Source organism: Penaeus japonicus, unplaced genomic scaffold, assembly GCF_977035675.1.
Source record: "Penaeus japonicus unplaced genomic scaffold, GWHDUDI00000001_assembly GWHDUDI00000042, whole genome shotgun sequence".
Taxonomy (NCBI): Eukaryota; Metazoa; Arthropoda; class Malacostraca; order Decapoda; family Penaeidae; genus Penaeus; species Penaeus japonicus.
Window position 1 is genome coordinate 15,942,054 of NW_028234444.1, and position 16,803 is coordinate 15,958,856.

At 43.0% G+C, this 16,803-nt stretch overlaps 1 protein-coding gene across 1 annotated transcript; it reads left to right on the forward strand.

Moving 5' to 3' along the window:
* The first annotated feature begins 2,314 nt into the window (after nt 1-2,314).
* On the forward strand, nt 2,315-14,028 carry ALiX (programmed cell death 6-interacting protein-like protein AliX). The gene is made up of 10 exons (XM_086535019.1): nt 2,315-2,720; nt 5,587-5,705; nt 6,492-6,619; nt 7,138-7,291; nt 7,796-7,974; nt 8,340-8,821; nt 10,801-11,019; nt 11,492-11,690; nt 11,894-12,046; nt 12,503-14,028. Exons 1-10 carry the CDS (start codon nt 2,509-2,511, stop codon nt 13,247-13,249), a joined length of 2,592 nt encoding a protein of 863 aa, XP_086391145.1. The 5' UTR covers nt 2,315-2,508; the 3' UTR covers nt 13,250-14,028.
* Nucleotides 14,029-16,803: the final 2,775 nt, after the last annotated feature.

Genomic DNA, 16,803 nt, shown 5'->3' on the forward strand with positions numbered 1-16,803 from the left:
GAGAGAGAAAAAGAGAGAGAGGAGGGGGAGGGAAAGAAGGAAAGAGAGAGAGAGAGAGAGAGAGAGAGAGAGAGAGAGAGAGAGAGAGAGAGAAACGGGCAGACAGAGACAAAGGGAGAGGGAAAGAACGAGAGAAAAATACAGAGAGAGAGAGAGGGAGAGAGAGAGAGAGAGAGAGAGAGAGAGAGAGAGAGAGAGAGAGAGAGAGAGAGAGAGAGAGAGAGAGAGAGAGAGAGAATCATAAGAGAAAGAAAGAAAACAGAGGGCTAAAGAGAGAGAGAGAGAGAGAGAGAGAGAGAGAGAGAAGGAGAGAGAGAGAGAGAGAGAGAGAGAGAGAGGGAAGGAGGACGAGGGATAGAGAGGGGAGGGGGGAGGGGGAATGAGAGAGAGAGAGCGAGAGAGAGAGAATGAGAGAGTGAGAGAGAGAGCGAGAGAGAGAGAGAGAGATTGATTTGATTTTAATGTTTATTCATACTATTATTGTATATTGAATACATATGAATATGCATAAATAGAGAGAGAGAACGAGAGAGGAGAGAGGGGGAGGAAGAGGAGAAGAGAGGAGAGAGAGGGAAGAGAGAGGAGGAAAGGAGAAAGAGAAAGAAAAAAAAGGAGAGAGAGGAAGAGGAGAAAGGGGAGAGAGAAAGAGAGAGAGAGAGAGAGAGAGAGAGAGAGAGAGAGAGAGAGAGAGAGAGAGAGAGAGAGAGAGAGAGAGAGAGAGAGAGAGAGAGAGAGAGAGAGAATCATAAGAGAAAGAAAGAAAACAGAGGGCTAAAGAGAGAGAGAGAGAGAGAGAGAGAGAGAGAGAGAGAGAGAGAGAGAGAGAGAGAGAGAGAGAGAGAGAGAGAGAGAGAGAGAGGGAAGGAGGACGAGGGATAGAGAGGGGAGGGGGGAGGGGGAATGAGAGAGAGAGAGCGAGAGAGAGAGAATGAGAGAGTGAGAGAGAGAGCGAGAGAGAGAGAGAGAGATTGATTTGATTTTAATGTTTATTCATACTATATACATTGTATATACATGAATAGGCATATGAACTATGCCTAAATAATTTGTACGAGAGAGAGAGAGGGGGGGAGGGAGAGAGGGGAAGAGGGAAAGAAGGAAAGAGAGAAAGAGAGAAAGAGAGAAAGAGAGAGAGAGAGAGAGAGAGAGAGAGAGAGAGAGAGAGAGAGAGAGAGAGAGAGAGAGAGAGAGAGAGAGAGAGAGAGAGAGAGAGAGAGAGAGAGAGAGAGAGAGAGAGAGAGAGAGAGAGAGAGAGAGAGAGAGGGGAGAGAGATAAATAGATAGAGAGAGAGAAACAATCATGAGAGAAAGAAAGAAAAAAATCAGAGTCCAGCTCAAGGTCACACGCCAATGACCGCTAAATTGAACCTCCCACACTTGCCATATCATCGCATTTTAAGGACATTTTGAAGGAAGAATAAACGCATTTTGCTACTTAACACGATGTTCGTTCCACAGTCGAGTGTAAACCAAAGAGAAAATGATGTTGGGTAACCGATGTTATCTCGTTTATCAGGAATGTTTTAAAGGCAATAAAAATAATATTTTATCGCTACTCCATGACGTGTTATAAACCTTAGTTATATGCGAACAGAGCAGACTGAAAAATATAATGATTTCGCATTTTCTTACATGTGTAGGTAAATGTATAGGCGATATGTTCTTTGGTATAACCCTATCGTGTTATTTCCTGTGATAACCAAAGAACTATAACTAAGACGAGGGAATGTGCTAGAAAAATTACAAATATTTAAACTCCCAACGGGTTTTCTGGTGTAATGGCTGCTTTACCTGATGCAAATAACGTCCCATTCATTAAGTGACTCACCACCCCATGACCCTAAACCAAGATTTATCAAAGAGAATGAAGAAATGATCTTTAAACGGAAATGACTTCATACGTTAGTCACAGAAAACCCAAGGCTCGTGGGCTAGCCGGTGCCTTGTCTCCAGTCTACCGAGGAAGTAAAGCAATTTCTTAAGATACTCATCATTCTCGCGAAAAGTACTAGGAAAATAAATGCATTAATTATCTTACGTACAGAAAAAAATACTCCAGACCTCCTTTACAAAGACTATCAAAAATATCAAACCGTTAGCTAACCGACACCGGACTTGCCATCCAATGACAAACAGAACCTAGACCTCCCCCATGAAAATCATCCAATATATCAAAAAGACAACCATCATCTCCTTCCTCCAACACAGAAAAAGACCCCAAATATTCCCCCAGAGAAAAACCAACCCCCAAAAATCCCAGACAACCCCACCTGGAAGAAGAAATCTCCCAAAACGAGTCAACCACGATTTGTTTAGGCGTGACGTCACTCTCACATGAAAGGGACTCGACGTGAGAAAACAACACCGAGAAACACAACCCAGGACCAAAAAGGGGGGAAAAGAACACCGAAGCGCCAGAGACTCTCCCCCTCCGACCCCCTCCCTTCCACAGGAACGCCGCCACTAGACTAAACGAGCCGCAGAACCTCTTGTATCTCCCGGGGAACAATGTCAGCCACCCTGGAAACCTTCGGCGTCCCGCAGAAGAAAGCCTCGGACATCGAGATCCTCAAGCCGCTCAAGAACCTCATTACTTCGAGGTACCAGACGGCCGAGCAGGAGAGCTACATCGGGGCCATCAACGAGCTCGCCAAACTCAGGACCAATGCCGTCGCGAAGAACCTCGAGTGCCACGAGTCCTCCCTCGACGTCGTCTACAGGTAGGTCCTCCTCGAGAAGGGGAGGGGGAAGGAGGGGGAGGGGGAGGGGAGAGGTTTCATGGGGTTTTCGTCTTGTAGGGGGTTGAAGTGGTGGTGTTTGGGATTGAGTGAAAGGGGGTTTTGTGAGGGTCCGAGTCGCGGAGGTTGTAAGGAATGTTGTTTTGTTATTCTGTGGTTATCATGATACAGAGGCGTGTCATGGGATTTTGTCTTGTGGGGGTTGAAGGCGATGATGTTTAGGAATAAATGAAAGAGGGTTTGTGATGGTTCAAGTCGTGGAGGTTGTTTTGAATGTTGAATAGTTATTCTGTGATTATTATATATATATATAAATATATATATATATAAGTGGTTTTGTCAGTGTTACTTTGTTAGTGGTCTGAGAATGGGAATTAAGGTGTTCTATGTGATTTTTTATTAGGGTATGAGTCAGGTTGTTATTTTTGTGGTATTTTGGGCATTAGTTACATTATATTGCATCATTAATGGGCATTGTGAGGATTGCAAAGGGGTGATATTCCAATTCTAAAAATATTTTAGTCTAAATCAACAAGTGTAATTCTAATAGAAAATCCTTTTATTCATTATAAGATTTTCAGAGTTTCTTTATATTGTCTCCCATGTTGGTTTAACTATCACAATTAAAGAGCATAGAGTTACCAGGAACACACAAGAAAAAATAGATGATTTTAAATTGATGATTTTTATCTCAGTTAAATGAAGTGAATAATAGTAATTAACTTAAACCATTGATAGCAGATGGCATGATTTGCTGTCAAGGCAGCATTGGTCGTAAACACAGATGGCACAGTGCCATACAACAAAAACCTGCCACATGACTGTATACATATTTTATTAAAACCGTGGCTAATGGTTTAAAAATCCATATCGGTAAATTAGGCCATATTTTAACAATTGGCATCAGAAAGCAAATTTGCCTGAATCCTTTATTTGGAAAATGAGTCGATATGAGATCGTGTCAAGGAAGGTGCTTGTACGTTTTTTGTGGCTATTGTTGTGCGAGGCGACTACTGTTATGTGATCAACTGCGTAGGAACTTTTCCCTTATCCTGGGGCTATTAGGATTTAGTCATCTTAAGTGTGTGAGTATAGAGTTTCTGGCCTAAATAAGCCTTTTCTTTCTGCAAATAATTTTTTTTTTTTCACTAAGAGTGTTGTTTTGTGTGTTCTCTAAGTTTGTTTTAAGATTGAAATATTTTGGCCCAGAAAGATATATAACAATTTGTTGAAGTGTTTTACATTACAGTCTAAGATGTGTTGGTATACATGTGATGAAATTCATTAAGGGGTTATCACATGAAGGTTTATATTATGGATTTGACATCTCTTTGACTCAAAATGTCTTATTCTGGGTATTTGTCCCCAGCTCCTGAATGCTCAAAAGGATGGGACCAACATGTTACAACAAGTTTCAACAAGTTACAACCTATTTATTCCTTCAGTAATGATGACCTTTGATAATATGATATGTAGACTCCTATTAGACACCATATATCTAGAAATTAATAGAAAGCCCACACATCTTATGATTGCCAGGCCAGGCTAAACATTTTAAGATAAAGCCTACCGGACTTTACCTCTACTCCACTTCTTGAAATTTTGGAAATGATCTTTTTATTACTATTATTATTGTTGTTAATATTATGATTATGGTGGTAATGATAATGATGATTTTGGTTATGATGGTAATGACAGTATTAATAATGATAATGGTAGCAATGATAATGGCCTAGTAATTGATTGGTAAATAAGTGCTTGTAGAGCTATCTATCTAAAAAAACAAACATAATGGGCAATGTATGTTCTTGGTATCAACAGGTTAAGATAAGTTATAGTATTTGTAGCAGTTTTAGCAAGTGATAATAAACATAATAAGTTATTTTATTCATATATTGAGAGTGACATAATTTATAGTTGTACCAGAAATTGTATGAACTTTGCGTTGCAAGTCAAAAAAATGAACATTACTATGTATATTTGAAATTGTAACACTGAGGAGGCTTCCTTCTTTTAACCTTCAACTTCCATTGCTACAGCAAAGGCCATGATAAATGTCATAGTAAGCATGCAAATTTTGCCTCCTTTGGTATATCAAGTAGGTCTAGATTAGTAAGCGCTGAGATACGACTACTACTAGGATTTCAAACCCTGTGTGATAACTTCTTCTTTTGAATATGTATTTTACATTGATTTCTAGTTTTGGATGACAGAGAATTTCAGAAGAATGGATGATATTCAGAAAATCTGGAATACTCTTATGAACATAGGAAAATTTTAAATCTTGGACTGCTTTGACTTTGTACTAGATACAGTTGCATTTATTATTGTAGTACCAAGTTTAGAGGGATTTTGTTTGAACTTTTGATTAAATATCCTATTGCTTTCGTTATTACAACTGACTGTATTCGTGTTATGTATCCGAGGCAAAAAATTTGTTTCACACGATCGTGAAAATGTGCAAACACAAACCTCTTCTGAAATGCTTGATATCCAACCAGTGAACCATCATTTCTTTTGTCAAAACATTAGTCATGTTAAGATGCTGATAGAACAAATGAAAATAATTTCTATATGTTGCTACCTTTGGTATGTTGTTTGAATTTGTCTTTGTGGAGTGACTTAAATTATCATTGGTATTGAAATGAATGTTATATTTTGCTATTTTTTTTATGGATGGATTTTGAGATAACAGTATGATGTTTTTCAAGTATAAATGTTTTTTTTCTAATTGGAAGAATGTTTTTGTGGTAGGCAGTTAAGCTTGTATGTAAAGAGAGAGGAAGTTACTATCTGGGAAAGCTTTGGCAGGAAATGAGTTAGTGTAACTTGTTTTTGTCTCTCACAGGTATTATGATCAGATAGTGGCCTTGGAGTCGAAGATCCCCCCTTCAGAGATTCAGATCCCCTTCAAGTGGAAAGATGCATTCGACAAGGGCTCCATCTTCGGGGGGCGGATTAGCCTTAGTAAGTGGACGTTATTTCCATTCCAAGTTCTCACCAGACCTCCTCCTCCTCCTCCTCCTCCTCCTCCTCCTCCTCCTCCTCCTCCTTCTTCTCTTCTTCTTCTTCCTCCTCCTCCTTCTTCTCTTCTTCTTCTTCCTCCTCCTCCTCCTTCTCTTCTTCTTCTTCCTCCTTCTCCTCCTACTCCTCCTTCTCCTCCTCCTCTTTCTCCTCGTCTTGTCCTCCTCCACTCCTCCTCTTCCTCCTCCTCCTCCTTCTCCTCCTTCTCCTCCTCCTCTCCTCCTCCTTCCTCCTTCTTCTTCCTCCTCCTCCTTCTCCCCCGCCTTCTTCTTCCTCCTCCTCCCTCTCTCCTTCTCCTCCTCCTCTTTCTCCTCATCTTCTCCTCCTGCTCTCATTCTCCTCTTCTTCTCCTCCTCCTCTCCTTCTCTTCTTCTTCTTCCTCCTTCTCCTCCTCCTCCTCCTCCTCCTCCTCCTCTCTCTCTCTTCCTTCTCCCTCCTCCTCCCTCTCTCTTCCTTCTCCCTCCTCCTCCTTCTCTCTTCCTTCTCCCTCCTCTCTCCTCCTCCTCTCCCCTCTCCTCCTCCTCCTCCTCCCCCCCTCCTGCAATGAAAAAATATTAAACCACTGTATTATTGATCATAGTTATTGACACTGAGCAAACATGTGCACTACCATAAGAGACTAAGACATAGAGTGTTAACGAGAGAGAGAGAGAGAAAAAAAAGAATCTAACTTTTTTTCAACTCCCTCTTCATCCCTTCTCCCCCTCCTCCTCCTCCTCCTCCTTGCAGCCGTGTCATCTCTGTCCTACGAGAAGGTGTGCGTGCTCTTCAACATTGCTGCGATGCAGAGCCAGGTCGCGGCAGCCAAGAACGCAGACTCAGAGGACGAGATGAAGCTGAGCGCCAAGCTCTTCCAGGTGAGAGGGTGTTCTAGAGTTTCAATTTTTTTTTCATTTTTGATATATGTGTAGTTTTGGATATTTGTTTTTATGTTTGTTTTATTTTTATTGGTTTTGTTTATTAGTTTTTGGTGGTGGTTTTTGTGTGTTTTTTTCTTCTTACTTTTCTTCCTCTTATATCCATTATTATTATTATTATTAATGATATTATTATTACTATTATTATTGTTATTGTTATTTTATCATTATTATTGTTATTGATATTTTATTATTATTATTGAAAAGTTTTTTGTTTTATTATTTTTATTATTGTTATTGTTACTATTATCATTATTATTATTATGATTATTATTATTGTTAATAGTAGTAGTATTATGAAAGTTATTATAAATGTTATTAATATGAATATTTTAATTGTTTTTATTATAGACTTAATTATTTTTTTATCTATATTATAATGTGAATGTAGTCACAGAAGTGAAAATTGAACCAATTCCCCAAGGCTAGCTTTCTTTATCCACCTCCACCCATTCCAGAGTGCTTCAGGAATCTTCTCACACCTGAAGACGGTCGTGTACTCGGCACTGCAACAGGACCCAACCCCTGACCTGCAGCCCGAGACCCTGTCCGCCCTCGCGTCCCTCATGCTGGCACAGGCGCAGGAGGTCATCACTGTCCATGCCATTCGAGGTGAGCTTAGGGGTCACCTCTATTTATTTGTTTATTTTATCTTTTGTTTTATTTGTGTTGTGTGTGTGCGTGCATGTGTGCGCACGTGCATCTTCCTAGTAGTGTGGCTGTTGCTCTGTGTGTCTGTTAGTTTTTGTACGAATGAACAGAGTTCATAGCGACAAATGTAGAAGAAAGATATGAATGTCTAAACACGCAAATGATGTATTTGACACGTTTCGATGGAGGTCATTCTCAAAAATACATGTATTTTTGAGAAAGACCTCCGTCGAAACGTGTCAAATACATCTATTGTGTATTTAGATATTCAGTCTCATTCATACCTTTCTTTTGTATGTATGTTTGTTTGTGTGAGATGGATATGCGCATGATGATGACATTGGCTTGTTATTACTCCTTCAGTGTATCCTGTTCTACTTTATTTTACAAATGTTAATTTAAGATTATCACTGATGTATATCTGTTTGTCCTAAACCCTGTCTCGCTCTCTTCCCATCCCCAAAGGACGGAAGAAGGATGCCATCATCGCCAAGCTCTGCGCCCAGTGCGAGGAAATGTACGGAGAAACCCTAAAGCTGTTCCAGAGGGAGAGCATCAAGCAGCTCTGGGACCGGGAATGGATCCCCCGCATCTCTGGCAAGCAGGCGGGCTACGGTGGCCTTGCTGAGTATCATCAGAGTAGGGTGAGTTCCCGTTGGTAGTGCGTGGGTGGAGGGTTTGGGAGAGCAAGAGGATGGTGAAGTTGGTTTAAGTGATGAATAGGGAGGCAGACACTCACTCACTTGCTCAATCACTCATCACTCATCACTCATCACTCACCCACTCACTCATGCTGACATGCACTCACATTCACACAGATTTATAGACAGACAGAGACCACTGATGACTGTGGTGTTCACCTGAGTTGATTTACCCAGTTCATTATATTTGATGCAGAGACTACACCATTGTTTTATATTAAAATGATATAGTCGTTTCTTTTTTAGTTTTTACTGTTATCCTTTACATTTTTCACTAGTTGATTATTAATATTAAATTTCCTTCATAGGTGTGCAATAGCGACAAATCTGTGGGTGAGGAGATTGCGCGTCTGAACAAAGGCATGGAGTTGTTTAAGGCGGCGCAAACGCGATCAGGCGATCTGACCATGTTTGCAGACAATATGGGCCGGGCCAAGAATTGCCTGGACGAGGCAGTGAAGGACAACGATTTCATTTACCACGAGAGAGTTCCTGATGTGAGTACAAGGAGTTTGTTTTTTTCTGGAATTTGTGAGTCCTCCTCCTCCTCCTCCTCCTCCTCCTCCTCCTCCTCCTCCTCCTCCTCCTCCTCCTCCTCCTCCTCCTCCTCCTCCTCCTCCTCCTCCTCCTCCTCCTCCTCCTCCTCCTCCTCCTCCTCCTCCTCCTCCTCCTCCTCCTCCTCCTCCTCCTCCTCCTCCTCCTCCTCCTCCTCCTCCTCCTCCTCCTCCTCCTCCTCCTCCTCCTCCTCCTCCTCCTCCTCCTCCTCCTCCTCCTCCTCCTCCTCCTCCTCCTCCTCCTCCTCCTCCTCCTCCTCCTCCTCCTCCTCCTCCTCCTCCTCCTACTCCTCTTACTCGTCCTCCTCCTCCTCCTCCTCCTCCTCCTCCTCCTCCTCCTCCTCCTCCTCCTCCTCCTCCTCCTCCTCCTCCTCCTCCTCCTCCTCCTCCTCCTCCTCCTCCTCCTCCTCCTCCTCCTCCTCCTCCTCCTCCTCCTCCTCCTCCTCCTCCTCCTCCTCCTCCTCCTCCTCCTCCTCCTCCTCCTCCTCCTCCTCCTCCTCCTCCTCCTCCTCCTCCTCCTCCTCCTCCTCCTCCTCCTCCTCCTCCTCCTCCTCCTCCTCCTCCTCCTCCTCCTCCTCCTCCTCCTCCTCCTCCTCCTCCTCCTCCTCCTCCTCCTCCTCCTCCTCCTCCTCCTCCTCCTCCTCCTCCTCCTCCTCCTCCTCCTCCTCCTCCTCCTCCTCCTCCTCCTCCTCCTCCTCCTCCTCCTCCTCCTCCTCCTCCTCCTCCTCCTCCTCCTCCTCCTCCTCCTCCTCCTCCTCCTCCTCCTCCTCCTCCTCCTCCTCCTCCTCCTCCTCCTCCTCCTCCTCCTCCTCCTCCTCCTCCTCCTCCTCCTCCTCCTCCTCCTCCTCCTCCTCCTCCTCCTCCTCCTCCTCCTCCTCCTCCTCCTCCTCCTCCTCCTCCTCCTCCTCCTCCTCCTCCTCCTCCTCCTCCTCCTCCTCCTCCTCCTCCTCCTCCTCCTCCTCCTCCTCCTCCTCCTCCTCCTCCTCCTCCTCCTCCTCCTCCTCCTCCTCCTCCTCCTCCTCCTCCTCCTCCTCCTCCTCCTCCTCCTCCTCCTCCTCCTCCTCCTCCTCCTCCTCCTCCTCCTCCTCCTCCTCCTCCTCCTCCTCCTCCTCCTCCTCCTCCTCCTCCTCCTCCTCCTCCTCCTCCTCCTCCTCCTCCTCCTCCTCCTTCTCCTCCTCTTCCTCCTCCTCCACCTCCTCCTCCTCCTCCTCCTCCTCCTCCTCCTCCTCCTCCTCCTCCTCCTCCTCCTCCTCCTCCTCCTCCTCCTCCTCCTCCTCCTCCTCCTCCTCCTCCTCCTCCTCCTCCTCCTCCTCCTCCTCCTCCTCCTCCTCCTCCTCCTCCTCCTCCTCCTCCTCCTCCTCCTCCTCCTCCTCCTCCTCCTCCTCCTCCTCCTCCTCCTCCTCCTCCTCCTCCTCCTCCTCCTCCTCCTCCTCCTCCTCCTCCTCCTCCTCCTCCTCCTCCTCCTCCTCCTCCTCCTCCTCCTCCTCCTCCTCCTCCTCCTCCTCCTCCTCCTCCTCCTCCTCCTCCTCCTCCTCCTCCTCCTCCTCCTCCTCCTCCTCCTCCTCCTCCTCCTCCTCCTCCTCCTCCTCCTCCTCCTCCTCCTCCTCCTCCTCCTCCTCCTCCTCCTCCTCCTCCTCCTCCTCCTCCTCCTCCTCCTCCTCCTCCTCCTCCTCCTCCTCCTCCTCCTCCTCCTCCTCCTCCTCCTCCTCCTCCTCCTCCTCCTCCTCCTCCTCCTCCTCCTCCTCCTCCTCCTCCTCCTCCTCCTCCTCCTCCTCCTCCTCCTCCTCCTCCTCCTCCTCCTCCTCCTCCTCCTCCTCCTCCTCCTCCTCCTCCTCCTCCTCCTCCTCCTCCTCCTCCTCCTCCTCCTCCTCCTCCTCCTCCTCCTCCTCCTCCTCCTCCTCCTCCTCCTCCTCCTCCTCCTCCTCCTCCTCCTCCTCCTCCTCCTCTTCCTCATCCTCCTCTTCCTCCTCTTCCTCATCCTCCTCCTCCTCCTCCTCCTCCTCCTCCTCCTCCTCCTCCTCCTCCTCCTCCTCCTCCTCCTCCTCCTCCTCCTCTTACTCTTCTTCCTCCTCCTCCTCCTCCATCTTCTTTTTCATCCACCACTTCCACTTACACCTCCACTTCCTCCTCCTCTCTACTATTATCACCACTACTACTGCAACTATTTCTATTCTTCTAATCCTCCTCTTTCTGCCAAAACGGTGTTTGTCGGTTACTTACTCCACATTTTAAACCTCCAGGCCCTACAGAAGATGATCTCCGAGCTGCCCGACCTCTTGACCAGGAACAAGGAGCTGCTGGAGGAGTGCGAGCGGCAGCTGAAGGAGGAGCAGGAGTCGGACAGCCAGCTGCGCACCCAGTTTAAGGAACGCTGGACCAGGACCCCCTCGGAGAGCCTCACCAACACCTTCCAGACCAACGCACAGAAGTACAGGTGAGGGAGGTAGTGAAGATCGGGGTGAGTGAGGGATGAGGTTTGAGGTGGGATGGGGGTGGGGGTAGGGGTAGGGGTAGGGGTAGGGGTAGGAGAAGGGGTAGGAGAAGGGGTAAGAGAAGGGGTAGGAGAAGGAGAAGGAGAAGGAGAAGGGGTAGGAGAAGGAGAAGGAATAGGAGAAGGAGTAGGAGAAGGAGAAAGAGTAGGAGTAGGAGTATAAGAAGGAGGAGTAGGAGTATAAGAAGGAGGAGGGAAGGAGAAGGAAGATGAGCAGAAGAAGAGGAAGGAGACATAGAGATTACTTGCCTGTCACCACTTATCCTGTATTAGTTGTTTATTTCTCATTACCTGTCCCTGATTACTTTGAATATTATTTATCACTCACTCATTACTTATCACACATAGTTCATAACAGACTACATCTCATCCATGACTCACATTCTCACTCTCTGCCCCCCCCCCCTCCCAATAGGAAAGTCATCGACACGGCCATGAGCGCGGACACAACCATTCGGGAGAAGTATGAGTCCCACAAGGAGGGCATGGAGCTGCTGTCTGCTGGCCCTGAGAACATTGCTGGAGCCCTCCCCTCGGCCAGCTCCACCACCGATGGTAGTGATCCAGCTGTTGTCAGGCTCAAGAAGCTCATGGAGGATGTGGAGACTCTCAAGGTATGCTGGCTTTTTTCTTTATTTCTTTTGCTTTTTTTCCCTTCTTTTTTTGTTGTTGTTGTTGTTGTTGTTCCTAAAGTTATGATCTTGTTGCAAAGAGGTATTTATATTTAACTTTGGAATTTTATGGATCTGAAGTATGTTTATGATGAGAATAATCTTGACCTCTTCTATTTTAGACTAATAGTATTTTCTTGTGCTAGGCTGAACGAGATGCAATAGAGTGTGAGCTGAAGAGTGCAACAGTTGATATGAAAAATGTGTTCCTCAATGCGCTGGCTCAGGATGGTACCATTAATGAGCAGGGATTATCAGCAGAGAGCCTTGGACGTGTCTTTGGCCCGCTGCAGAAACAGGTGAGAGTTGGAGAAATGTTAACCTTATTAGATTCTAGGGCAATTTTTCTTTTCTCTTTTTTTTTGGGGGGAGGGGGTATGTTCTGAAACAGAATAGATATTCCTTGGTCATCTTTTAACCCTCTCTGGACGGGTGGTACACTTCTGCACCGCTCATTCAAAAGCCCAGTGGCCGGGCGGCACAATATTGTGCCAGCCATTTAATTGATTTAGGCCTAAGTGCTCGAAAGCCCTGGCATTGTGACATTCAAGGCTGGAATGCCCCCGTCGTGAGTGGGTTAATAAAATGTTATCGTAATATCTAGTGGCTGTCTTTTCCTTCTTTATGCAATTCTAAGGTAGTGATATAATACATTTTATTATTAAAGTCCACTAGACAATTTGCTTAGTTTAGATGTAATGAATGATAATTATGTACTCCTAGCTAAGGAATGAATTAATTTTGGTACCTTGTAGGTGAAGGAGAGCATAGAGCGACAAGAGGAGTTAGTCCAGAACATCCAGGAGGCCCACAAGGACTTCAGCCATGCAGTTTCTGGGGCAGGAGGTGATCGCGAGGACATGATGAAGAAGCTCGCCTCAGCCTATGACAACTTCATCGAGCTACGCAGCAACCTCACAGAGGGAACCAAGTTCTACAACGACCTCACACAGTTGCTGGTCAACTTCCAGACGAAGATCAACGACTTCTGCTTTGCCAGGAGGACCGAGAAGGAGGAGCTGTTGCGGGACCTGACGCAGGGTCTGGCCAACCAGAATGTGGGATCGGCACCCAACCCTCCCGCTCACCATCAAGAGTCAGCAGGCCAGGCCAAGTCCCCCCCTCCTCGTCCTCCCCCCCCAGCAGCCAACCCCTACCAAGGGGCACCCCAGATGCCACCCATGGCACAGGCACCTCCAATGCAAGCAGTCCCAGGACAGGCTCCTCCTCCCCAGGCCCCTCCTGCAGCAGGTGCAATGGCCCCTCCCTATGGTGCCCCTCAGAACCTGCCTTACCCCGTGAACCCCACAGGGATGCCCACCCCACAGGGCTATGTGTACTCCAGCTATCCTGTCTATACTCCAATGCCTCAGGGATACAACCCATACTTCCAGCAGCAACCTGGCTACGGCAGCGCACCCTACCCGCAGCAGCCCTACACTGGCTACCCCTTCCCTCCTCAAGGCCAGCCTCCACAGCAACAGCATTGGCCCCCACAGTAAAGGTACCCCAGTATGCTCCTAGGTCACAAACCCTCACCGTTCATGTTGCCATCAGTGTAATGATTCTTTTGTAACTCATTCTACCACTGAACTGTGAGGGTTTGCCACTCCCCAGTCCTGACAGTGGTCCACTGGTGATAATGCGAGGGTGCTGTTTTAATGTTATTGTTTCTTATGGCCAATGAATATCACGTGTATTGTAACCTGCTCCTCTTTTTTTCTAAGTTGTATGTGATGTAGGGTAGACTTGTCATTTTTATTTTGAGGTTTTCATCCTCTCCTTAAGTGTATTTTCTACTGCCTGCTGTATTGAAGATACTGTCCTGAATAATTGATAAGTTTGTATATGCATTGCTTGAAGAGTAGAAAATATGTGTATGTCTGCTCATTTCTACCTTTTTTTTTTCTGTGTTTAGTGGCTCTTCTGTGCACAGTTTCATGTGCAAGGAGAACTGCTGGGGTTGTAAGAGAGCATGTTGCTCTTTTCCATATCATAATCACAAATTATGAAAGCGGTACTTGCCTTCAGGAAGGGAATCTGTCCATATTACCCCTTCCATGATAACATGGTTTTTGATTTATTACTCTCACATGTGCCAGAAGCATTATGTTAGCTTTGCAATAATCATCATGATTAATGCCTGCCAAGTGAAGATCAAGCTTTGCTTGTTATAAAGATGGAAAATAAAATAAATATTACTTTTCTGATGTATCAAATATAAATTGTATAGAATTATAAACACAAGAAAAATTATTAAATATATGTGAAATTATATAAATGCATGTTTTTAGTTTCCTTGTTGATTAGGTTTTTCTGTGTGGGGAAGGAAAGTGTTCGTATTTGAGCACATTCCACTGAGTATGTATGAACGCATTGGTGGGCCAGGGATTCGTGTCGCATGAAGGGATATTTTTGTGCATGCAAGGAAGTTGTTTTTGTATCTGTTGAAAAAATATAGCACATCCTTTAATGATCAATGTGTGAAACTGGAAATACCTTCAAACCCTACACTTTCAATACAAATTCTTGACTGAGATGATGTTATGTAGGTAAGTTGAAATGGTGAACATACTAGGTGGAATGGCACATAAAAAGACATTCAACTTCATTTCTTCAAAAAAAGAAGGGCACGAGTTGAATGAACCTTCATGTTTACCTAAATTGGAAGTGTGACTCTGTGATTTTGTTATTCAACTTTATTCAAGGAAATTCAAATTCTTCCAGAAGGAGAGCTACCACAAATACAGAAATTATCGTTCATAGTCATGTGTGCACATTGGACAGAACTTAATAGTCAACTAAAATAAAGTAAAAAGTGTCCATATGTCCAAACTAGAATAATAGGAGACAAAGTAATTACATTTTAAAGTGGAACAGAAAATTGCATTTTTCTCATCTTGTGTGGACATGATGCTCTGAGCACTGCTGTCCTTTAGTTGTGTAAGAACAAGACACCTAAATGATCAGTGGGAGGATGTTTTTCAGATAAAAAGTGGCTCAGAATGAGGATAAGTATCATTAAATCTTCATTGCACACTCCGCCAAAGTTAGAGTAGCTTTGTTCTTCAGCTAATCCTACAACAAACCATTTCTTGCAGTTTGTAGACAAAAGTTAAATGGGTTTGGTAAAATATGCAATCAAAAAGCTTTAGATATAGAAGTGATATATATATGGGTAGTTATATATTGTGTAGGAGACTGATCTTTCTGTAGTGGACTAATTGAAGTCTTACATTTTGTTAAATCTTTCTTGACTGTCATTGCTTTTTCAAGAATTTACCATAATGAAAGAGAACAAATAATGGAAGTTATTTTAGACAAGCTTTTCCCTTGCTTTTATGGGATGCATGAAAATGAATTGGACAAATATATAAATGTTTATTTAAAAGTGATGAGTACATCTCTATAGTGAGAAAGATTGATAGGCAAAGAAAAAATTTGTATTGATTTGTTTTGAAGTGATGAGATGCTACATTTTTCAATTCTTGCATATAAAAGAAATGAAACTAGGGAAAGGTACGGATGCAAATGAATAGCTTTGCAATGCAGTATATGCAATTGTATCCATTTCATTTATAACTTTCTTGGCATTACATGTAATACTGAAAAAGATATGGTGAAAGTGATAACATCTCTTGTGTTGTGAAGTTAGAAATTTTTATTAGTACCTAGAGAAGTAGTCATCAAGGAAAAGCAATGACATTATTGATATTTTGTTAAATATCTATGTAGGAAAATAAGTCAACATTTTTGTTTATCATCTCATGTTATACAATGATGATGTGTGATCAAGTAGTATATTCTTATAATAATCTGTAAAGGGAGAAGTGTTTGTTAAAATTGTGCCTTTACAAATGTTGCAAATCCATATTTTGGTTTTGATATTTAATTTTTAATTTCAACTTTTTTTTTTCATTGCCTGAACTGTGTTTAGCAGCATGATGTTATAAACCCCTGCATTTTTCAAGATGATTTGCTCTGTTTAAATATGGTTTTATTGGCATTATTACTGTTGTTGCTAACTATCATAATTTCCATAAAGTTTAATGAATGATTATAGATTTCATCATGCTTGATTTTTTTCCTTTTCCTGTCTATTCTGGATTTTTGTTATTTCGTAATCTATGTAATTCTATATTCATAGATGTCTTAAGTTGCTTCCAATAATATTTTGATAGCATTATCCTTGTTTCAAATACCCATTCTACACTAGCTGTTTAAAGATGTTTTATCTGTAATTTAAACTCAATTTGGTTCCCTTTTTTGTAAAGAAAGAAAAAGAGGAAAACTTGGGGGAATGAAAACTAAAACTCAAGCAATCTAAATCAGTAAGACTTCACTTCTTTTTCAAATAAAAAGAAAATCACAAGATAAAGATTATATTTTGAGAGTTAATCAATCCGATATTCTTAATCTTTTTCCTTAATTTGTCACAAATAATTAAATCTATTGTTTGCAATTAGTTTGAAATACAGTTAATACAGTTGTTTAGAATATAGAGTGAAAATGTTCAGATTATTTAAGTATGATTTGAATACTCAGGTGGGCTTATATCGAGCAGAAAACTATATTTATTGAGATATATTTGAGCAAATTTACATTTAAAGTGTTGGATTAAATTTTATAAGGAAAATGGAACCAGTAATGACAAATCCAATTATTATCATAATGATAATGAATGTAACAAGGAAACTACTGCTCGTAAAAATAGCTGTAATGATATGATATCAATAACCTTAAACAGAATTAGTAATATTAATGGTTGTAATAATAATGATAATGATGTTTAATGTCAATGGGGCAATTAGTGACGTTGATAAGAATGTAGAGATTTTTATTGATGATAATGAGATTGAATGATGATAATGATATAACAATAATGAATATTCATAAAATAACACTAATGCTAATACTATTATGCATAATATCAGTGGTAGTAATAAGAATATAAGATAGGATGATAATAATGATGATTATAATAGATATGATGATAATGACAATAATAATGATAGTGATAAGATAATATTAATAATAATAATGATAATGATTATAA

What these genes read in the sequence shown, in the direction of transcription:
- ALiX (XM_086535019.1), top strand. Translation starts at nt 2,509, where the DNA reads ATGTCAGCCACCCTGGAAACCTTCGGCGTCCCGCAGAAGAAAGCCTCG. An exon ending in TGAGCGCCAAGCTCTTCCAG is followed by an intron (nt 6,620 to 7,137) that starts GTGAGAGGGTGT and finishes CACCCATTCCAG; the next exon opens with AGTGCTTCAGGAATCTTCTC. An exon ending in CTGAGTATCATCAGAGTAGG is followed by an intron (nt 7,975 to 8,339) that starts GTGAGTTCCCGT and finishes TTTCCTTCATAG; the next exon opens with GTGTGCAATAGCGACAAATC.